Below are 24,549 nucleotides of genomic sequence, written 5' to 3' on the forward strand. Positions count from 1 at the left end.
TTTGGTTTTCGAAGTACCTGGTGCCTAGAGTAAATGGTATCCCCGTCGTCTCCTGGAGTTTTTCGAAAATTTCTTATATAGAATGTCGAAACTCGTTACTTGAGGGTTTTGGAGTCGCTATTCGTGCTCCGCGACTCCAAAAACCCTTGAGTAACGAATTTGGACTTATTGTAAAACCAATTATTTCGCAATATTCGTATTCAGCGACCGCCAAAAAACCCCTATAACGAGTTTGGACTGATTAAATAACGAATTTCCCGAAAAGAGGTGGCGGAGATATCGTTCACCCTGGGCACCCGGTATCACGAAAACCAATTCTGTTTCGATATTCGTCCCCGAGTAAAACCCCGAGTAATAAGTTTGCAATCATTTTCATCACTATTAACCGAATTGTGAATTCAGTATTTACGGTCAATTTAAAATGCAATTATAAATTGAATTTACTTATGCAAATTGCACATTTTTAATTTCTCATAAATCAATTTAGGTAACAAAATTTTCAAGCGCTCAAACGAATCAAATGTAGAAAACCGCATTTAAGCCCGTCTTACCGTTCAAATTTTCTAACTTCAGTGCTTTGATTCCGCGACTATAAAGTAGAAAAAATGAAGTGCTACAAATAATTATCAAGAAAAATCTAAGAGAACATTTGTAAAAATGTAACATTGTTCAAGTCTATCGGGGTTACGTTAATATTGGACGAAAAATATAAGAAAAGAAACTTCTTTCAATTATCCAGTTCTCGTTAATCCAGATTCGACTGCAGATGCATTTTACAGAATAGTTAATATATAGAGGTGCAAGAAATAAACACATATATACGTTCATAATATATGAATCCATTTTATTCCCAACGGTTAGACCGAAGGTTGTTGTCTTTCTTAAAAGAAATATAAACAACAATATTTATATACACAAGGAAGTAGTTCAATGACCTTGTCGAATATCACAAAGTAATTTTTTTTAAATAAATTATGATTTTTCTGCTCTTATTATTTTACAAAACATTTTTTAAAAAAATAGTATCGTATTGATTTTAATTTGTAGTCTTGTAATTTTCTTCTAAATTACACTATTTATTTTTCTATTTATAATCTTGAGTTATTTTGAAGTATCCTTGGGATAGAGAATATTATTATAAATGTATGTACTGTATCTATATAGTGTAGGAAACAGTGGCGCGTGCGTAAGGAAAATTATTCAAGCAAAATGTTTCATTATAAGTTTTCTCTAAAATTTTCGGGCGAGAACAAATTACATGTTCAAACAAGATAATTTTGCCCCATTGGGTCCAGTTAATTTCCACTTTTATTTTAGATTTTATTGAAACTTCCACGCATCAAAAAACGGTATTTAATTTTGCCTGTCGAAATCGTTTCTTGTAGGAAAATGAAAACATGAACTTATTGCTTATCCAAACGGATAGGGCTCACTTTTTTCGATTTACCTTCCACACTCTGACTAATAAAATCCCACTCGGCGGTGTGTAGGTACATGATTGGAAAAAATGTTTCAAATTCACTAAACTGCAGACGGTAAAAATTCATACATCGAATGACGCGATATCCCCGAGAATATAGCTTGCTTCGTTACATGTTTTCGTGATCAATGAGTCATTTTGTTGACTTCGAGTAGAGAACACCATCTTCTTTTATTAATTCTCAAAATGAAATTTTATTTCGAGAGAAGATTTCTACAGAGTCTAAAATAATCAAAAGAAAACTTTCTTCTTTCATTCGATTAATTTTTCTTGAATATGTGGGCCATTATATCTTGTACTAATAGTGTATAATAGTCAAATGTTTTAGAAACACGCAATTCTAGTGATTCACGAATAGATATTAAAAATTGATTAGAGACACATTCAATGAGATAAGATTTTCAAATTAAATTTCATTGATTTTGTTTTATAAAAAATTTGTATTTGGATATAATTTTTTGTGTCACACTATGGGCGGTCTGTATCTATATATAAACGTGAAAGCCTCATTATGACTGACTTATTTGTCATTCACTTACATTTTATTTCGTCTACAACTTCCTGAATAAAAAGAGAGCCATGTTTTGGCACGATAAGTTTTCTTGAAGAACTCAAAGCAAACCAATAATTAAATATTCTAAAATAATATTAAATAGGTCTTCCCTTGAAAAAATATCGACGACAGTAGTATATGAGATCTTAAATTTAATAATTTTTTTAAAAGCTACTGACTTCAAATTGCGTTATTGTGTCCAAATCCCAATTCAAATACTACAGTACTCGAAATAAAATTGTCCATATTTAAAAATTGTACTGAGTGCAAATAAGGTACCGTTATTAATATTGCAATAAAATCATCGTCAGTAGCTTTTTAGAAGCGTTTGAATTTTTTTCATATTTTGATGAATTTTATCCATTTTAATTCTTGAGACATTGCATTTACTTACAAAAATGATTTTTTCCTACACTGCCCTCTTTTAAAATATTTACCAATCTCGTTGAGACAACTTCTTCGCTGCTGCCGCTCTTTTGTTTTATATTTAAAAGTTTGTTGCTTATTTCAAAGTGTAAAATTTAGGCAAACTCAAAATACATGAATTTATTTGTCTTAAATTCTTCTTATTTTTATTTTTAGGCACTTAATGAATTGGGAGAGCAACAGAATTGGCCGTTGGAATTTCTGGATGGCTACGTTGAAAATATTTCAGTATATGTACCCGTGAGATCCTTACTTACTGAATCAAGTTTCGTGAAAGTGAATGGGCTCAACATAACCGTCCAACCAAAACAACGAGATGAAGATGGTAAATTCTTAGGCTTACACGCTTAGTTAATATTTCTAAAAAAAACCATTTTTTCTTTAGCAACGTCGATGTTCGAATCGATGTGGAGTTGTATGACAAGCTCTATGCAATTAGCGCAAGAATGTCTTCAACAAGAAGAAGGATTAGATAATACACGAGCGCCACCGGAAGGATTAGAATTATTTGCAAATACAATTGATTCAAGTAATAAAATAGTATTATGATTTGTAAATTGTTTACTAATTCAAATAATTTTGTTTTTAGTATTGAGCCGAGTAAAAGTACATTTTACAGATTTAGTTATAAGATGTGAACATGTGCCAAAAGATAGTAGTTCAGGAGTTGCTCTTGAAATTAGAATAAAAAAGTAAGTTCAAGTTTTATAGTTCATTTAATAAAAACAGCCTGACTACAATATACATATGTTATTTCTTCGTCTGCGTAGTTAAAAAAGTATTTTAACACAGATGTGTATTTAGTTCAATTTCCAATTCTTTAAAAATTCAAATTTGGTTTTAAAAAATATAATGCTGATTCTGATTTATACTTAAATAGTTCTGAGATACTCTTAAACTTTAATCGATCTTTGTTTATTTTTTGAATTAAATTTTACATAAAAAATTAGACAAATACTTTTAGAGATACCACTTGTAATCCTACACGCAGAGCGATTTACATGAAAAGGTGATAACAACAAAACAAGTGTCAAATGAACTGACTTTTATATATTTTTTGCTCCACTTAGTTTAGATATTCCATAAATAGAGAGTATAATTTTTTGCATAGTCAATGGGCAAATTTTAGGGCATAGACAATGCCCTATGTTTAAACAAATTAGTGTTACTAATTTTATATAAAATCAGTTTAGAATATTTAGATGAAGCTGGTGGTGATCCAACAAATTTAGAAACAACAGATTTGACATCAAAAGATCATACTAAAGCGTATGTCGTGTCAAGTTTTACAACAAAAAAATTGTTTTTTGATGGAGTTACATTTCATACTGATGAATTTTCGTCAAAATCACGCACAATGTCGAGATCGATGTCACAATCCCCGGTATGTCAATATCATTTATTCAATTATAAATTTGAGATAGAGTCTGAATATCAACAAATTTTTGTCTAGGTTAACACTGATACAAAAAATTCCAGTCCAAATCTTAATACTTCGAGAGATTCAGACAACGAACAATATTACATGACTGCTAGTGAGTTGCCAAGTGAAAATTTACAAGAATCGCCAAATACAGAAACTACTAGTAATAAAAAATATGATGAAAGTCAAGACTGTATTCCAATTATTTTTGCTAAATTAAATGGTCAACAAGAGGTAGATTTTTTGCATACATTGTAATACGTATATTAAAAAGTATCGGGAATTATTTTAACTCGTAATTAACGTAGCTTAACATAATTATTATTATATAATTAATGTATATTTATTTGGTGGTCTTCAAAGTACCCTCGTTTGACATAACACACTGTTAAAGACGCTTTCTGGGAATAAATTTTAGTTGTTAACGAATTTTGTATTATGGCTTTTATCGTCTTAGAAAAGGGTAACACGGATTGCAATTTTAAATTCGTGAACAAAAGAAAAAGAAGGTGGATTTTGTAGTATTTGTAAAATAAATTAGTTGTTGTTTAGATATCTTCCACAAATATTATTTTCATTGTCAAATGTTTGACGAAATCGCGCGCATTTTAAATGTAAAAAAAATCATATCCACAACTTTTAAAATTTACAAATTGTCGGTACTTTTATTATTTAAAAAAAATGTACGTTTATTATAAAAAGTAAAACATTATTTATTTATTTTTATTTAAGATACGCATTCGATTAAAACAATCAGAAGCAATAAGTGGACCAAAAGTTGAAATTGATATGATATTAGGATCATTGATAACATTCCTTACGCCAAGGCAGCTACATGCATTAGTGGAATTAGGTAGTGGCTTAACTAGTCCTGATTCAGAAAATACAAGGTACAGTTTCAAAAAATTTGTATAAAATACTGCATCATTATGATAATTTTTAATAAATTTTTAGTAATGTTGGTAATAATCCACGATGTGTACAAAAAGAAATGACTAAGTCAGACTATAAAAGAGTTGAAGCTGATTTGCAAGCCCAATTACAACCATTAGCTCATTTACAAGGTACTGGGCTACAAAATTTACCTGGATGGTCTACAGCATCTATAGGTTAGTGTATATGCAATATAAGAGTCACCAAAAAAAATAATATCTAGCAAAAATTGGAATTTTGAGAAGTCAATACACGACTAACCATAATCGTATAGTCGAGATAAATGGGCGGGGAAGATGTTACGTCTTGCTATTTAGACGCGCTTGAAAATGGGTGTAATCGTACGCTCTCCACTGGCTGCTAAATAAGCAATTTCCAATGATCTATCAAGTATTCATTTATTTGTGTCATTACTGTTCTATCTAGTAGTGATTAAAAATACTTTTTTTATTACAGGTGAAGATAGTGATGATGATGATTTTGATACGAATACACCCTTTGGTGGTACGGGTGATATGTCGGAAAGTGTTTTATCCACCGCAAGTAGTATAGAATCTATAGTTTCTAATGCCAGTAGTCAAACAGCTAGTAGTAGATCTTCTAGGCATGCTTCTGCACAAGCTCGACGGAAAGGAGGTTTGTATTGATAATTATTTATTATAAATGAATTGTATAATGTATATTATAACCGAAATAAATAATTTCAGATTCGGATCCAATTGAGGATATTTGGCATTTGGAGTTACGAATAAGTTCTGTGGCGGTTGTATTGTTGCACGAAGATTTATTAACTCCATCCGCTGATGCCGATGATCATCCATTGGCCCCGTCAAGTGTACGTCACACCGCACACAAAGCACAGACATTTTTCGAAGATTTAAAAACTTTCGTGCTTACTAGTCATAGTAATAGAGATTTTGAGGCAGCAACACCTGTTTTTGATTCTGCTTGTTCCTCGAATCATTTAAGGTAAACAAATACATAGCAATCAAATCTGATTGTATTGTGATTATTTTTTGAATTTTAAAATATATTTTTATCTTATTCGCACTTGCAAACAAAGTATATTTACTCTATTATTAGAAATAATATATTCAAAATTATAATGAAAATTTTGATTTTTCAGGCTGTTTGCTGCCCCAATACAATTAGAATGTACACAACAAACGTCAAGTCATACTGTTGCAATGATCGGACATTGTACAACAGCTAGATTTGAATTAACGGAATGTTTAATGGCAGATTCAGAAAATATCACAAATCGTAGTAATACAAGTATAAATAACGATATCCAAAGAATCGAATTATTATGTTTTAATTCAAAAACACCACAATACGGTTTAAGCAATAAAGCAAATATTAGTTTAACATTTAAACAGTCACAAAAAACAGTACGATATTTCCAAGGAAAAAAACGAGCGACAAAAACCAAACTTAGGTAATTGTCTTAAAACTTTCAAATTGTTTTACTTTCAATTATAGACCTGAACAGAACGTTTAAAGCATACTTGTATATTTTATTATACTATTGAGAAATCTCTTACTTAGAGACGATAATTATCGATTGTAACTAATCTATAGATGATGAAATATTTTAGGCAAAAAAAAAAAATAGGCAACTATGTGTTTACATCTTTTAAGTCTTATATTGAAATTAGGTTTGATATTCAAATTCATTTAAAAACTGTGTTTTAAACCTAATGTGATTTCATTCACAATTATTAACATCTGATTTAAAAGTTATAGTAGTTATAGTACTATTTTGTTGTTTTGTAATTAGCACAGATTCCGTCAGTTTAAAATTGTTTATAAAACAAGTTTGTTATTTTTATCTATTGTATTGAAAATATGTTAAAATTTGTATTGTGTTTTTAGATTCCATTTTGATTGTTGTCGTTCAGAATTTGATATTACACTAATAGATAGAATAAATGCCCTATTAAATCCAAATCCCTTGTTTTGTCGAGCTGGTAATGAGCCTTTGTCTCAAAAAACTCCACCGTACGGTACTTCGACTGATAATAACTACTTAGAGTATAAATTTGATACTGAAGTCGTTAGTCCTGAATGTATATTTAAAGTAAGGTAAATATTCGAAAATATTTTGCTAGACAATTTTTAATTTTAAAATGGTGGAAATTTTTAAAATTTTTATGTTTTTAGATTTCCAATTCCCGATTTAAGACCTATACATGATATGCAAAGATGTCCCTGGTGGAAACGCAATGTTAGGTCAGATTACATGACGTTAAAAATGGAAAATACATATTTATGTTTTTCAAGTCATTCACGGCAGCCTGCTAACAGAGTTGAATTATTGATGAGTGCTTTAGGAATTTCGTATACGGTAAGTTCTCAAAAACACTCATAGAGTTGGTTTAAAATAAATCATGTTTCGTTGCGCTAAAATCGAAGTGTCATTATTAAAACAATCAAATACATAGAACCTTGAAATCGAACCAATAAATTACATCACTAAATTAAATTTTTATTTTAGTTTAAAGATTCAACGTCTCCAATAAATATTGGTCGAGCATCAACTAATCAAAATACATTATTTGGTGAACAAAATAAAAAAATAAGTCTAGTCATACATATATATCCACGAAAATTATTAAATGGTGAATTTGATGAATCATCTGGTGCTGATTCAGAACCACTTAGTATGTTTGAAGGATTTCAACCATCAAAAACACCCACACCGTTTAGCTCACGGCGTGTTGTTCATGAATCTGACACATCACATGCAAAACATCAAGATGCAGATAGTAAATAATTTTATTAATTCCATCAATTGTGTAAATATTCAAATAAATAGATAATTTATCTGTGCACAGGTGATCGCGAGGAATTAGTGATACCTGGGAATAAACAAGAGCTACAAGAGTTTACGGATTATGCAACACGTTCGTCACGGATACAAGTCGATTTATATTTCCCTGAAGTTAGTGTTCAATTATGTTCGAAACACATTTTTGAAACAATTTATAATCGAATTAGTACCGACTTATTGTTATGGGAGCCATCGGCTCCACGTGCATATTCAGGTGGCTATGATGGCTTGTATTCGTGTAATGTACTTAGTGAATCCATACATCCAGCATTTTCAATGTGTAAATCTGGAATACAGTATGGTAAGGATAAATTTCTAAGCGTTGCATTTATATATACATATTTTTCTGATTGAACTGTTGGTTTTAGATTCAGAAGAAAGTGGTGAGAGTGATGATGAATATTATCCATATTCAGTATATGAAAGTCGACGTTCAAAACTTCGACCACAAAATTATGGCAATTTACCTGGACAAAGTACAGTCTCAATTATGGTTACAATAGGACAAGGTTTATTGCAAATGTTTACTCCAGTGAGGGTATGTTTAAAATATGTTTTTACTTATTTGTTATCTTAAGTCTCTCTGGGTTTAATTCTTGGGTAGTTTATAAAACAAAGTTAATAGAAATTCCTATTTAAAAACAATTTGTAAATCTTTAACCAGTCTCATTTCATTAAATGAGAAGGAGGGGTGATAAGGTATTAAACTTCATGCGTAAGTGTCACATTTCGCCAATCAAAAATATTTTCGTTTTAAACAGTTGTTGAGGAAAGTTCAGTTATTTTAGTCAAATTTTCAAATTTTATGCTTCTTTATAGGATTCAGTTGGAAATGTGATACCTGGTCGACAAGGGGAATTTTTGATAAGTTTATGTGATACTTCTATATTTTCTGTCAGTGGATTTCGTGGTAATTTAGATTTAGGATATGTATGTGTTCAAGCAAAGTCTGGAATCCTTTATCATTGTGGTAAATAATTTTGCTTAAATCTAAGACACACGAGCATCAAAATTGACGAATGTTGGTTTCACAAAGCCAGTTTTAGCAATAAATTGTATTAATTAAAACTGTTCACATTACTAAATGCGTTAGATGTGCATCTAAACTATTGGCGTCAGTTTAATCGCACGTGTGTCCGCGGCCACAATGCTTTATGTTAACTATAAAATAATAATTTATGTAATCAATATTCAGGCTTAATAGAAACTCCAAGTGGATGTCCACCGTTGAAAGAAGTTGGATCTATACCGGGTAAAAATTTGCTACAAACTATATATCCGACTGATCCAGAATCAAAATTTCCTAATTCAAATACTAGTTCACATAGTATGTTAACAGTTGCAATACGTATTCAAGCAAATCACGAAACACATCATATGAAGGTATTCTTCATATTTTAAATGAAGTTTGATTTCAAAATTTACATATATTCAACATATTTTTAACGTATTCTTGACTTAGGTTATAAGAGTAGCGTGTGCAGTAAATGATGCTACATTAAGAGTTAATATTTCACGTTCTGAACATACCTGGTTGACTCAACTTCAAGATATGTTTGATGTGTTAGATTATCCAATTGCCGGTTATAATCCATCTCCAGTTTTAACTGAATTACATATGCATGTATGGTCGTCTTGTATTGATTACAGGTAAATTCATAAATTATACATTTTTACCCACAATTTTTTATATCCAGTTCAGCGCGGAATTTTTGAGAAGTTAGTTGCTTTATACTTTTCAGGCTGAAGAAAGTGTTCTAGAATATAAGAGTTCTAATCGATATCTCAGAAACTACTCGCCCAATAGACCCGATTTTTGTAATTTTTGTGTCAAAAATATCCCTAGGTGATTGGGGTAATTTTGACCAACAAACTACAAAACTCTAGTCCATTTAACGATTGAACGAGTAAATTTTGAGATATTTCGAAAAATACTCATCCAATATTCAAAAGTGAGCTGGATTTTAGACATGAAAATATGATCGATTTTGCGTTTGAACGACGTGTTTTTATGATCTCGATTGAAGAAATCTCTTTAGAATATGACTCCACGTGTTCACACATGTTTTTTGTTTAATTTTTGTGTCTATTATTATAGGCCCTTACATCTTCCTATTCGTGCCTTGATAACAATTGGAAGTTTTAGTATATCAAGCAATTTAGTCGCACAGACAAGGACAAATACTTTACGTATCATAACAGAAGATTGCGCTGTACTACTTTCAAATCAGTGTAAATCGATAAATGTGAAACTAAGTGATTATGTTTGTGTGATGGATTCAGGATTATTTGAACTTTCTTTAAGATATAGTGATAAGGTAAAATTTATTTATATTTTTCTTTGTTTTTGATACCATGTATTTTAAAAAAATATTCAAAAGATTCAAAAATGGAAATCAATTATTGAGAATATTATCTGTAATTCCGTATTGAATATTATCTTAATTTAGTACCTTTTCTGACACCGACAATTTTCCCAATATTGTCCTACATAATATATGCGTGGCGTAATTTATGCTTATTTTACTTGTAATTAGTGTTTTCTAAGAACATTTTTAATGTTTTATTTATATTTTATAGCCGCGTGGAAACAATCCTCAAATGGATCTACGAGCATATAATAATATGATACATATACGAACATGCGCGGATTCAGGGCGAGCATTAACGCAATTGATAGAATACTTAGCTTTAGATGGTGATTTACCGGTTTCTGGCGGAATTAGTGCCACGGATTTACGACCTCAAACCAATGTTGTATCATCAAATGAAAGTTCCACAAATACATTGTTGAATGTAGAACCAGTTCAACAGATTTGTGATCTATCAAAAAGCCAACATGAGCGTGTTATCGAGGGTATCAGTGAAGCGATGGAAGAACACATGTCACTTTCATCTAAAGAAGATGCTGATGAACAGATACCAACGGGTGTAAAATTATTCTTTTTCCCTGATGAAGACGCACCACAATCAAAGATTGAAAGTACTCCTTTGCCTCAAGTGGCATCTGATCTTGGTGATACAACAACAATATGTGTTCCGTTACCAGCACCAACATTTCCACCAAAAAGATCGGATACCGATGATGAATATGATATTATAGAGAAAGAAGTCGAAATTGAAGGCCTGGTAAATAATTTATGAATAAAACTTAATTCTTTTAAATATTTATATGACTTTTACTTTCAGCTAAAATCGGAAAAATCTGTTATATGGCATGTAATAGACCAAGCACCAAGATGGGTTAAAAATTTTGATGCTGTGCCTGTTGGTCGATCCGATTTATTAAATGCACCAAAAACTTTCCCAACGCCAATTACCCGTTATACGTTATGTGAAATGAATATTATTTGGCATATGTATGGTGGACACGATTTTAAAAAAACTAGTACTACTGATAAAAAAAGAGAGAATCACAAGACTGTTAATTTTGTATCAGATAAAAAATCAGATATATCTTCAAGTTTTGATTTACCAGGTAACACTGCTATGTACATAAAAAATGACCCAGAAAAGATTAAGTTTTCAACACAGAAAAAACAAATTTCGACTATTGATTGGAAAAAACAAGGTGGAACTGACAGAAATCATGATATTTTAATAGAATTTCAACTGAATAAGGTAATTATTTTTAACATTGGAAGATGTAGCAAAACAATCTCTGAAAAATAATAGCCAACTTTTTGTTTAAACATTTTTCGATAAAATTTTTTTTGATTCGCCAGAAGATAAGCTTTATTGTCTTGAATGGCCAAATATACTAATAAGTATAATCAAACATAGTTGACAAAATTGGGTATCTCATTTTGTTAACAATCCATTTTCGGAAACCTTTATTTTATCAGATTTTTTATGCTTCATATTTTATTTTTTTGAGATATGTATTCACATCGAAGGAATTTCAGTCTAACATTCGGAAAATAATTTTTTAGGTTCGATTTAGGCATGAAGTATATCCAGAAAAAACGAAAGAAGCATCAAGACAAATGTTATTAATATCAGAATTAGAAATACGTGATAGACTTGCAACAAGTCAAATAAATAAATTTTTATATCAATATACAACTGAAGCTCGTCCTAAACGTGCTCAAACTAATATGGTAATATTTTTGAAATAAAAACAAAATTGAAATATGTAAATTATCTTTTTTATTTGTAAATAGGTTATTGTAAAACAGTTATTTGTAAGACCTGATCCACAGTTACAAAGAGAAGAAAGTATTTTAAGGGTATCCGTGCTACCACTACGATTAAATATTGATCAAGATGCCCTGCTTTTCCTTATTTCTTTCTTCAGTGAAATGTCTGGTGGTAATGTTTCAGATACAGGTAATTATCCTAGACAACATTCTTAAAGCTATATTACACCCTACAAGAAATTGAAGAAATTCAAAAAATAAATGTATAATTATTTTTTCAATAAAATCAACTACTTCCTAGATTATATGATGTGAGTTGTGGCAGAGTTGAAATTTTTTGCGTAGTGTAATTTGCGATTTTATAAAAACAATTCTAATACCAAGATATTATTATTACTTGTTTTTCAGAAAAAGATGTATTTACCACGAACACATTGGCACAAAATACATCTAAACACAATACACCAACTCATCAACCACCAATAATGACAGTTGCTACACAACAAAATGAAGAAACATCATCACTTGAAGATAGTTTAACAGTTGCAGAAGATGCCCAAAAATTAATATCGGATAATTTATTAATACTGTTAGAAGATGACTTACTTGCCAAAACTGAGGATACAACACTAAAACCATCCTCAGAAGTAACGGAAGTACGACCACCTGTTTATTTTAGGGATATTAGATTTGATTCAGAAGTGCCTATCAGAATTGATTATCATGGTAAACGTGTTGATATGTCAGGTCCAGGTGGCGCATTAGCTGGCTTATTAATGGGAATTGGACAATTAAATTGTTCCGAAATAAAATTACGACGATTTAGATATAGGCATGGTATTTTAGGTTTTGAAAAATTAGTTAGTTATGCGCTTCATGAATGGCTTACAGATATTAAGAAAAATCAATTACCTAGTTTACTGGGCGGTGTTGGACCTATGTATGCTTTAGTGCAATTATGTAAGTCTCTATTTTAAATTTAATACTAATCCACGTGACAGAAAAAGCTACGAATGAGTTGATTTCTGCCCCAAATTCTGCCATTCTGTAATCCAAAATATATAACAAAGAATAATATGTTTTAACATTAACAAAAAAATTTATTGTAAAGAGTACTTAAATTCTAACGATCATTTTTGGGGATGATTGTTCTAGCGTAGATCATATCTTTTATCTCTCGTAGTTTTTTCGTCTCCGGGAGCATTGATAATAAAACTTAAACAAAAATTAATTGTTAATTGTTTAGTCCAAGGAATACGTGATTTATTCTGGTTACCAATAGAACAATATCAAAAAGATGGGCGAATAGTCCATGGTTTACAACGAGGTGCAAATAGTTTTACTACATCTACGGCAATGGCAGCTATTGAATTAACTACAAGAATAATTCATCTTATACAAGTAATTAAATTTTTAATTTAAAAAAAAAATGACTTTATAATTTAATACTTTTATTTTTATTCTTAGACAACAGCTGAAACTGCCTATGATATGGTATCACCTGGACCTAGTGTAAAGCGACGAGGACATGGTAAAAAAGGTAAAAAACGATATAACCAGCCTCAAGATTTTCGTGAAGGAGTTTCGAATGCATATACTATAGTGAGAGACGTAAGTTATATATTTTTTTATATTATTCTTACAAAAAGAAAAAATTATACGGATTGTGTTGGATAGTATTGCTAATAGAGAATCAATGTTAAATATTATTTACTATAATAACTTTATATAATGCTTGTGTGTGTGTATTGTGTATACTGACTGGCCTGTGTGATTACTGTTTAGTAGACAGAACTGCATTAATATATGAATGAAAGTGGGTTAAATATGTTAATTATTGTCTTCTTAAGTTTAGGATTACTTCTAACAGTTGTAAAGTATTTGCTACACAATATCCGAGTTTATTGTAGAAATCTACCCGGGTATTTTCTTGCATTTGAAGAGAAATGTTCGTACAGTTGTCAACAATTCTTTGCTTCATTTTTATCTTTGTGGCGACATTTTTTGCAACTAGATATACAACCACATTTTCAAAACAACTATTCATAAGAGTAACTGTTCGAATGCTTGGCGATTGACTATCTTCAAATACCACAATAAATAAATTGGCTCATTCCTGTGCCGAATATCCCCCGAAATACCATTTAATAATTAGTACTTTTTCTATTATTGTGTACTAACCAAATATTTACAATGCATTCATATACGTAATTATTAATATTATCAATTATATTGTGTATCACAATATCCCCACTCTTAAATGACATCAAACAACATCATACATCACAAGCTTACAGCCCGATCTATACTTGATTCCAAAAAAACTGCCACAGTTAAAACATTCTAAGCGTACTCATCATATGTTATGTTATAATAGTAATACTTAGAATGTTTTAAAACGAGCATTTTTTTGACATAGAGTATATGTACACTGTGTGTCACAAAAAATGCTCGTGTTTTACCATTCTACCTGTTATAGCTATAACATTATATGTGAATTACATGTACTGTTGGTTCAACTTTTGCATTTATTTTGACTTAGATTGTATGTATCTGTTTAGTTTTATAGCAAATATTTTATTTATTTTTATTTAATATTGATTCTCTCTCTATTAGAAATTCTTTTGAAAACGATCTGTATGTATATACCTTTACATTATAGTTTGAAAAGTTAGCCATTCCTTTTCGTGAGGGTAGTAAATAGTACATGTACTTTTACTTTCAATTTAAAAGAGGTGGTTTTAGTGTAAATAGGTGACATTATTTTGTGCTTTTCTTTAAAGGGTTTAGAAGAAACGGCGTATACATTAGTTAGAGTTGCATCACATGAACATGAACAAAAAGGTTATAGTGGAGCAGTAGGCGGAATATTACGACAAATACCACCAACAGTTGTCAAACCAATAATTTTAGCCACGGAAGCAACGAATAATGTACTTGGCGGTATGGTATGTGAATTAGTTCCAGAAGTACGAAGAGAAATTTCACAAAAATGGCGAAACGATGATTCGTGAAATAATATTGATGATAATCGTTTAACTTTTTTTATGTTTTTATTTATTTAAAAATTTAGTTAGAAATATAAAAAAAAACTCCTTTATAATTAAATAAAATAACAACATGTCAGATAAAAGTATTTTATACATTGTTTTTAGATTCTAAGAATAAATTTTAAACCTTTTTGGAGATGAATTAAATAAATTTTTTTAATTATATTTATGCCATTTACTATTGACAAACATAAATAAAAAAAAGCAAGAAAAATAAAATTGTACAAAAGATTTCTTTATTATATAATTATCTATGAAATATATATATTTTATGATGTAAATAATATTTTTGATTTTGGAATTACACAATTATTATAACAAAGATACAAATATATTTATAAAAATATAATTTTCTTTATACTTTCAATACATTTACTAAATATTTTTATCTGATATTTTTATTAATTAAAATATTAATTGTCATTTAAACCTTGGAACTGTTCAAAATAAATATCAAATAATCTGCTAAACATTACCCTTTGAAAATTTGATAAAAATTGCTAATATACCACTCAACTAAAGTATAAAGCTAAAATAAACAGTTCCAACATATTAAATATAAGCGTAAAATATGCCCTTGATATTGGGAGAAATAAGAACCTCACTTCAATAAAGTTGAAGAGGGACATTTTTTTTTCATATCTGATTTTCCATTGAGATACTTCCAATATATATGGGCTTTCAGCTTGTAGTAAGTTGTACGCAGCTTGATTATGTTTTAATATCAATCATCCGAACCGAATTTAAGTTTAAAAACTGTTGACTCCATTAAATCAAACCAAGTTAAGGCTACTCAGAGCAGGACGTTTGAAATACTCCACAAATTTGTTTACAAAAATTTACCTTAATGAAAGCACCTTAATGTTGTGTAATGAAAGCATGGGTGTACAGTTTATTTTCTGTAACTCGATTTGGCTTCTGCTTTTCTCTAGCAAACAAATTTAATTTATGAAAATATTAAACGAAGTCTCGCAAGCTATATTGCTATATGTAGACTCTTATGATTTGCAATCACGCGGTAAATAATTTAAAAAGTTACAAATAAATTATTATTTTCGGTATTTTTTTCGAAGACAATTTAAAATGACAATTAATACATTAATTTTTGAAAAAATGCGAAAATAAATTTTAATATTTTTTATGGTATACAAAATAAAAACTTGTGTTAATAAATATTTCTTTTATATCATTAACAAAAATGTATTGTTTATGTACAATTTTTTATAAAAAACAAAAAAAGAAATATCCTGGGGCTGTGTTGTCTTCCAATTTATAATACAAAAAATGCAACATTTTATTAACAAATTTATACGTGTACTTTTTTTTTTTTGACATTTTAGTTTTGATCACAAAATTTTTTATGATAAATGTTTAGTGTTGTTTAGTATCCACATTAAAAAAGGGTAGTAATTCTCTGTAAAGTATCACACATATCAAAACACGACGGTGGTGTCAAGATCCTTTCTATATAATTTTTGTCCCTTACTATATAATTTTATAAATTAATTTGCGCCCTTACGGCTACACAGTGATGTTTACGAAAAAATTTTTCAAACAAAAGTAGTTACCTAAATCACTTTTTAGTTCGTTCGTTACCTAAATCACTTAAACTTATATTTATTCGAAAGATTATGCTTAAATACATCCATTAAAAAAACCGAATTTTATACCGCATGATTAACGAGTAGGTCAAATTTAACTTGAAAGATTTGATTAAAGACCTCGGAACGGGTGAAACTAAATAAAAGCTTGTGAAAATGATCATTAACAATAGTTCTATTTGGTTAATGGTAAAATAGAATCTTATGTTTAACATTATTGAATTTGGTCATCTAGAGACACTCCGTATATTTATGTACTTAAGTATTGATTAAATTTCGTTATTATTCATTTCCATAGTAACATTACTACAATTTGCTTTTACAATTTATATTTATTATTATTTTTTTTAATTATTTACAATAACATAATAACATTATCACAATATTTTTAATATTAAAATTTTGACCCAGAAATAAATGGTCATAAGTAAAATATGGCATCAGGTAAATATGGACAACTTATGTCAATACTTGATGAATATGCTGCATCTGACGAAGAAGAATTGGAAGAAGAGGTAGAAGAAGAACAAGAGAATGTTGGGGTTACAATAGATGATATTAAAAAAATATCGGCGGAATTGGGTATAGTGTCATTATGTTGGCCTGAAATTAAAGATCCATATTTTGAAGGACGAACACAGTTCCCAGAAACATATTATACGAACAATGATAAAGAACGTGTAGTGCTGTTGTTTGCTGAAAATTTTCGTAGACAATTTAAACATAATTATCCAAAACGTAGTCCAATTTTATTGGCATGCGATAATGAGTGTGGAATTCAGGTACGTATACATTAAATATTTTCGATAGAAATGTGACTAATAAAATCAATCCAAAATTGATGAACACTTTGAGCGTCAAAATATTTAGACCTGTTATTTTGAGTATAAATTATCAACGCCAATTAACCACAAGTTTAACAGGTTTAATTATAGAAAAATGCTTTTCTTATTAACTTCTGCATTTTTTGATAATTAACGAACAACTGTTTATTTTATTAAGTTGAAAAATTTCTAAAAATCGTTTTTTAATTATTTTGAAAGTAATTACCGATGTATTCAATCGATATGGAATTTGAACTTAATATTTTAATAAGTACATATTTGGGAAAGATTGGTAGTAAAAAATAAAATCCTCAATAAAATTCATTTTCTGCTATCTGTTGTATCCTTATATAGTTTTAGGATTTAGGTAAATACGTACGATTATATAGTATGCATTATATATTAACAGATGGCAATAGCAGTAAATAATAGCGTTTTGAAGTACCATATCATCGCGTTAAAGTTCACAAACTTCTAAATGCTTGAAACTAAGAGTATTTATTGATTCATAAGTATAATTACAATTAATAAATAGATGGCCAGATTATTTCAGCCATTCAAAAGAACGAACGATACAAATAGCTTGCGTTTAAATCAAATTAAATTTAGAAAGCTAAACCTAGAATTTATATAGTCGTTAAAATATCAATCATTTAATTGATATCGCTTGTTTATCAATAAGACAGGATCGACGTTTGAATCATCGCAATGTTTTTATCAAATTTTGTTTGTCTCTTTCCAACAAAATGAAAAATTTTGATGTAGACTAATGTGTTCAACTTTCTGAACAATAATCTTCAATTTTGCACGATGATTTCCGTGGCATCTGAGTCGACAAAATTAAACTTTAGCAAAAACACATTTCCGTCATAAATTCGACGTCAAAAATTCACTCGAAGAACTCGAAATTTTCAATAACGATGAATGAACGCTCCTTTTAGGTCGGTACGCACAGTTTTGGAAAAGTTTTTTTTCTGTATCTCGCAAAATTAACTTATTTAAAAATAGTGACTGATTATCATATATTGACATAATAAAAATATTCTCTTACTCGAAAAAAGAGTTTTTAATTTTTATTGACTTGATGAGCTAACATGATGAACAAAAGTTTGCCCAAAAGAATACTATTAAATTTATACAATTTTTTAGAAAATGGTTTGTACAACAATTCGTCCAACTATGCATCCTTATGCGGAGCTTTACGAATGGAAAGGTTGTGCAAGTTTTGTTGCTGATCATGTAAAGTATGAACCATTGGAGAGTCCAACCGTGTTGGTGAGTTTTATAATTTCAAAATTATACATGTAGATGTCATTATATTTACTGTTGAAAAAGTACTTCCTAATACAGTCGAAATCGGTTATAATGACATGAATAGGACGAACAAAAGAGTAAGTGTACATGTTGGTTGTTATTGCTAATTAATTTCAATAAAAATTGATCGCAATAATGATATATGAGTTAATAAGATCCAAAATAAATTAATAAGGCTCAAAATATAGTACGAATTTGTAGAGAATGGTATAAAAAAATTGAGGTGAAATAGTTATTTGGACTCGTGCGTCGCGCCGATTCGTATTATACTAATAGTATTACGAAGTTGTTTTGCTTACTTCTGTGGAAATAACACTCCCAAATGCGAATTTTTATAAATTTCTGATTGTATTCGATTGTCCATTATTTGTCCACCCTCTAATCGAAAGTTATGATCCAATTAAAAATTTGTACATCAGCACCCCCAGTTGTAAATTTTTATAAAACGCAGATGTCGTTCGGTTGAAAATTATTTGCTCATACCGCACCCTTTAATTTTAAGTTATGAGGAAATTAAAATTTTCTTTAGCACAAATGCGAATTTTCACAATTTGAAAATGCCATTCGTTAGGCAACGGTTTGCCCACCCAAAATATTTGTTTGTAATTTTAATTAACTGATTATTAGATATTATTATTTTAATTAATTTTGGTTGTAAAAGTGAGTGTAATTTTAATTAGCCAGACAAAAATCAGGTTGTTTTACGTATTTATTTATGTTTTACGGTTGTTGTCGAATCCATCGTTAATTAATGCAACCGCTTTCATATGTAAGGCGTACTTCACTCTTTCCTAATTTCAATTAGCAAATTAATAATTCGAAATTCAGCAATCTTAAAATAAACGCTCGAAAACGATGCCAGCTCTTGTACCAAAATACCCGTTGACCATCTTAAGTTATATTGTTTTAACTATTAGTTCGCCCAAATATTCCGCATAGGTCTTCCCAACAGTTCTTTGTGAGCGCTCTTTGAATCCACTGACCACTGTTGTGTCAAAATTAGAGTTCGATTCCAAATAACTAAATTTTTGTTCAAATCGGGGAAAATTGAAGTTTATCAAAATTTGGAATGAAAAAAAATACAATAATTTTAATAATTTTTGTTTTTATTTAAAAAAATATTTTACATTATGAATTTTTGTCAATAAAATCTTATTACTTAATAATTAATTAATTACTAAAACTGTATAATGAGGAACAAAAGAGATCAATAAATTCGTATCAGTCTCAAAAAAAAATCTACATAATTCTACACAATCATATTTTTTTTGTTCTAAATTAATAAAAGAAAAAAATAATTTATATTTCCTTTTTTTTTTATTCAAAACATAGCCAATCAATCATTTAATTACTTCAAACAAAAAAACATAAAAACTCATACACAACAAAAAAAAATTTTTAAACTTTGGTGTAAATTCTTTGAAATAAGGTGGTACAAAATTTTTGTCATAATTTTTTACATACGTTTCTTTTTTTTATTTATTAAACCATCTTTATTTTTCTTAAAATTATTTTAAATACGTAACATACATACAAAGTTTTTTTTAAGAATTGATACCATACGCTAAAAGAAAAGTCGTCTCTTAGTGCATGTAATCTTTTAGAATATCTTAATTAACAAATACATTATTTATTAAGAATTGCATTATAAATAAGTCAAGTTCATAATTTGATGTGAATGGCCTTTTTAAAATGCAAATAAAAATAGACTGGGAGATGTGGCACAAAATATCCGATAATTTGTTACAAGTATGACGATCCTTAATTGTTCGATTCATTACGTGATTATTGTAAGTTATGGTCACTATGTTCGTTGCCGGGCGTAAATCTCAGGATGACTAAAAGAACTCCTTACACTGTTATTCTTATTTGTAACAGGCAAATTTTTTTTTGAATATTCATTTTCCATAATTATTAATAATTGATAAAATTACCTGTTGCAAGTTTTTTTAATCATCCTAGTATTACGCCCCAACGATCAGTGTTGTGACCACCATTTTCTTTTCAATCAGTCGAAATTTTGTGTCATCTCGAAGCCTAAAAATTTTGCTGTCATAATATTAATTATATTATAAATCTATGACTAGTTCTTAAATTAAATTTACGTTAAAAAAATGAGCATTGTTTTTTTTAAATTTGGCACACTTTTTATTACTGAATTAGGTCACATTTATAACATACTGACTACAGTGTCAAAACTAAATAAAAATTATAAAGTTTGACATTAAAGTATGTGTGTAGTACTGTACTATGATGTTTCTTATTTTCTTAGTTAAAAAACAGAATTGCCTTAGTCGGAAGAAAATAACTTGGCATGCATTAGAACTTCACTTCATGCATACATAGCAAGTTTTTTATCATTTTTAGATATTGTATTTAAATATTCAAAATTGCCCCTTTTTATTGTTTAACCAAATCAACTCGAAATTGAATGACTTTTCAATTTTTTATACATAAACCCTATTTTCTAGAATATATTTTACCAAATTATTTATCTCTTCGTGTTGATTAGGTAACAAAAACCACAATGCGGTATGTTTTCGATACAAATATTTGACTTGATTTTTTAAATGCCTTCGACATCGATTGAATTCATTAGTTTTCAAAAAAATGTACAGCTTTAGAGTTTTTCTTAATATTTAGCTGGTATTTTCGAGAAAAATAAGTAATATAATAATATAAATTTGGAAAATTTTGTATTGAAAGCTTAGTATAAGTAACTTTCTTCCGGGTGGAAGTGAGATCGTAAATTAACTAAGAAAGTAATAGCACTAGATTGCATGTGACTCAGTAGTTTATTTTATGTTATTAATCACAGTGCGTTTGTCTCTCTTATCACATACAAATACTAAACGTCTGCGCATTGAGTATAAGATTTTACGTCCTTCTCTAAACTATTTGTAAAAATTTTAAGTACAAGAATTTTAAACAAATAAGATTTATCACAAAAAGGAACCCTGTTAATAATTTTTTTTATACAAATAATGACTGAATATAAAAAACAAAAAAACGTTTGTGCAATATCAACACGTTGATGGCAAGGAGTATAATACAAATAAACTTTTTATATAAAAAAAAATACATTATAAAAAAAATCTCCGTACAGTTAGCACCTCTTCTCTTTGGTGGATTTTTCTTTTCTATGTTCTTTTTCCCATTGTTAGACCATGATTGTTTACTAAATTTTATTTTTTTTGAATACGAGTTTTTATAAAATCTAGTAACGAAGCTTTTAAAATCGTAAACTAAAAAAAATTCAAATGTTCAATGGTACAATATTCTGATCAATCATGGTCCACAAAAGAAGATGGGGGTGCTGCCTAGATAGAGCTCGAAAAAAGAGATAATTATTTCACAAATTAAGTTTATACAAAGGGCGTCGCATCAATTATGAACTTTTTTTTTTAATCTTTTTTAAAAAAGGTACATTGAACTTTTGAGCCGAAGAGAGACAGAGATAATAAATACGAAAGTTTTTTTATTATTTATTTTCGTCGATTAACTTTCTCACTTGTTTGCACATTATTTTTTCGATCTGCACTTATTTTAATATTATTTAACATTAACCTAAATTGTATAACTTGCATTGCCGTAACCGCAGGATCACTACAGCTTTCTAACCATTTTAAAAATTTTTGTCCGCATTCAATTGCTTCTAACGGCGTTAATGTTGATTCTTCATTATTTTCTTTAACTTCTTGTTGATCGTCACTTTTATTATTATTCATAACATTGTTGTTATTTGTTAATAAATTATCTAAAACAGCTCGAACTTTTGTTGGATTTTTTGTATCACCATTGTTGAGTGAAATATTTTCTTCGCACAATGTTGGGGGTGTTGGTGGGGTTTTATTTGGTGATAAACTTTCATCTTGTGGTTTTATTATCATATTTTCATTGTTTGTACTACTGGTTTCATGACTAGGCGGTGTTGATTGTTGTTGAATATTATTTAATAGCATTTCATTGTTGGATTTCGTTAATTGTTGTAATAATATGTTATTTTCATTTGTTGCTAAATCTAATGCACCATTATTTTGTTGTAATTGTTGTAAATTTGGTATAAATCCATAATATTGTTTATACCATTTCCAAAACCATGAACTATTATTTTTTAAATCAGGATTATTAAATTGTTGTAATTGTTGTACTAAATTGTTTGTTTGTGCTTGTTGATTTGTTGGTAATTTTTGTGTATTTTGAGCTAAATTTAACATTTCTTGTTGAGCTCGTAACCAAAACCACATTGGATCATCGGTCAATGATTTTGGAGTTGATGTGGTCATTGGTGACTGTTGATTTTGTTTTTTGGGTGTTGAATCTTTTTGTATTAAATTTAAACCCATATTATTTGGATCAATTTTTGGCTTTGTTGAAACTGGTGATTTATTACCTAAAACTGAGTTTTGTGCAATTTTTGCAGCCGCTGCGGCAACCGCTGCATTTTGATTAACTTGATTCCATACTTTGGCTGCAATTTCTTGAAAACTTGAACCTAAACTTGCGGAATGTGAACTACCTCCACTTAAGTGATTTAAACTTGATAGGGGACTTGTTGCTAACATTGACATATTAATACCTTGGTCCTGTTTTCCAGCTACATTTAATAATCCAAATTCGGGACGATTTAAACCTAATTCAGCACTAAGACGATCTAATTCTGCGCGGGTACGTTGTCTTTCAGCAAGCGTACGTTTAGATAATTCACGCTTTTCATTTGTTTGACTTTTCATTGCCGCAGCTGTTGTTAATAAATTATATTTTGGGTCATAGCCTGGTGGGAATTTTGTCTCTTGATTTAAATTATCTGTTAAAACTGATGTAGATAATTGCCCTTGTGCATTAGAGAGCGAGTAATTTAAACCCATTGTTGTGGGTAATGATGTTGATACCGGATATGAATCATATTTCATTTTTTTCGCATCTGATTCACCTTCCGACGTTTCTGGTGTTGATTGACGTGATAAAAATAAGATTTTATCTTCATTTTTACACCAACCACGTAATGTTGATTCCGGTACGCCGATATCACGAGCAACAGACGCTTTACTTTCACCATCATGAACGCGTCGTATTGCTTCAACTTTTTCATGAGCTGATAATAAAGGACGTTTGCCTTTTGTTGCTGACATAGTTTGCATTTTGTAAAAACTGTTTTTTTTTAAAAACTATAAATTAAATATATGAAATGCTCTTCTCTTGTATCACACAAAAACACGTGGTAATAATGATACCCCGTTACGTCTCTTCACCACTGCGCCCACAACAGAACAGCAGTTTTAAGTGCGCAGAGTTGTTATGTATTTTTATAAACACACTGCAATTCACAAAACTTTCATTTTCTATCACATGTCCATTCAAACTATGATAAACACCGAATGCAACACATTAAAAAAGTTTTTTTTTTTTTTGTTTAATTTATTTTAATTTAAAAAAATCAACACTGATTTATTTGCGTTTATTATTTACAAAAACAATAAAAATATTAAAAAAACAAATAAAAAAAGAAACTCTTGTTTTTTTTTTTTAAAAACAATGTTGTTTTTTTAAACTTTCGTTTGTTTATGTTAATAATTAAAAAAACACGTTTAATTAATATCCTTAATTTCACTCACGTTTAATTAGTTGAAATAATTTCGATTTTATATGAATAAAAATACCTAAGTTTAATAAATAATATTGTTTAGAGTGTTTGTGTTAAATTTGGTTGAACATAGTATTATATTATTCCTTTGTCCGAGCGATCAATACACTATGGTGTGTGGCCGTCAAGTGTGTACTGAGAGGTAAACGACGGGCGCTTTGGGTCGGACCCGCGGGTCTCTGATGCCGGCTGTGTATGTATATGTGTGTGTGTGATGGCTTGACGTGACACAGTCAGTAGTTAGTATAGCGCGAGAGAGGAGAGGATAACGCGCGGTTGTTGTATGTGTATGTATGTATGTGTAGAATGAGAATGAGTGGGGGAGAGTG

At 29.5% G+C, this 24,549-nt stretch overlaps 3 protein-coding genes across 3 annotated transcripts in view; 2 read left to right on the forward strand and 1 right to left on the reverse strand.

The window, feature by feature from the left end:
* Positions 1-14,840, forward strand: part of LOC123291363 (autophagy-related protein 2 homolog A) — a 31,913-nt gene extending 17,073 nt beyond the window's left edge. The window contains 26 exon segments of the mRNA XM_044871622.1: positions 2,616-2,988; positions 3,049-3,151; positions 3,648-3,843; positions 3,913-4,116; positions 4,615-4,772; positions 4,837-4,991; positions 5,272-5,511; positions 5,514-5,784; positions 5,942-6,253; positions 6,691-6,900; positions 6,979-7,162; positions 7,313-7,583; positions 7,653-7,949; positions 8,017-8,186; positions 8,468-8,618; positions 8,844-9,031; positions 9,111-9,298; positions 9,747-9,966; positions 10,229-10,777; positions 10,838-11,269; positions 11,581-11,748; positions 11,812-11,977; positions 12,196-12,747; positions 13,034-13,188; positions 13,255-13,398; positions 14,571-14,840. Coding sequence (XP_044727557.1) covers positions 2,616-2,988; positions 3,049-3,151; positions 3,648-3,843; positions 3,913-4,116; positions 4,615-4,772; positions 4,837-4,991; positions 5,272-5,511; positions 5,514-5,784; positions 5,942-6,253; positions 6,691-6,900; positions 6,979-7,162; positions 7,313-7,583; positions 7,653-7,949; positions 8,017-8,186; positions 8,468-8,618; positions 8,844-9,031; positions 9,111-9,298; positions 9,747-9,966; positions 10,229-10,777; positions 10,838-11,269; positions 11,581-11,748; positions 11,812-11,977; positions 12,196-12,747; positions 13,034-13,188; positions 13,255-13,398; positions 14,571-14,801 — 6,288 coding nt within the window. The 3' untranslated portion in view covers positions 14,802-14,840.
* Positions 14,841-16,859: 2,019 nt separating this feature from the next.
* The window catches only part of LOC123292011 (dynein regulatory complex subunit 7), a 99,481-nt gene continuing 91,791 nt past the window's right edge, over positions 16,860-24,549 (forward strand). The window contains exons 1-2 of the mRNA XM_044872511.1: positions 16,860-17,220; positions 18,412-18,537. Of these exons, the coding sequence (XP_044728446.1) occupies positions 16,873-17,220; positions 18,412-18,537 (474 nt within the window). The 5' untranslated portion in view covers positions 16,860-16,872. The remainder of the gene's footprint in view (positions 17,221-18,411; positions 18,538-24,549) is intronic.
* Positions 20,187-23,952, reverse strand: LOC123292012 (protein distal antenna-like). Its single transcript, XM_044872512.1, has one exon. It carries the CDS (start codon positions 23,715-23,717, stop codon positions 22,062-22,064), a length of 1,656 nt encoding a protein of 551 aa, XP_044728447.1. The 5' UTR covers positions 23,718-23,952; the 3' UTR covers positions 20,187-22,061.

The sequence above is a fragment of the Chrysoperla carnea genome, chromosome 2, assembly GCF_905475395.1.
Source record: "Chrysoperla carnea chromosome 2, inChrCarn1.1, whole genome shotgun sequence".
Lineage (NCBI taxonomy): Eukaryota > Metazoa > Arthropoda > Insecta > Neuroptera > Chrysopidae > Chrysoperla > Chrysoperla carnea.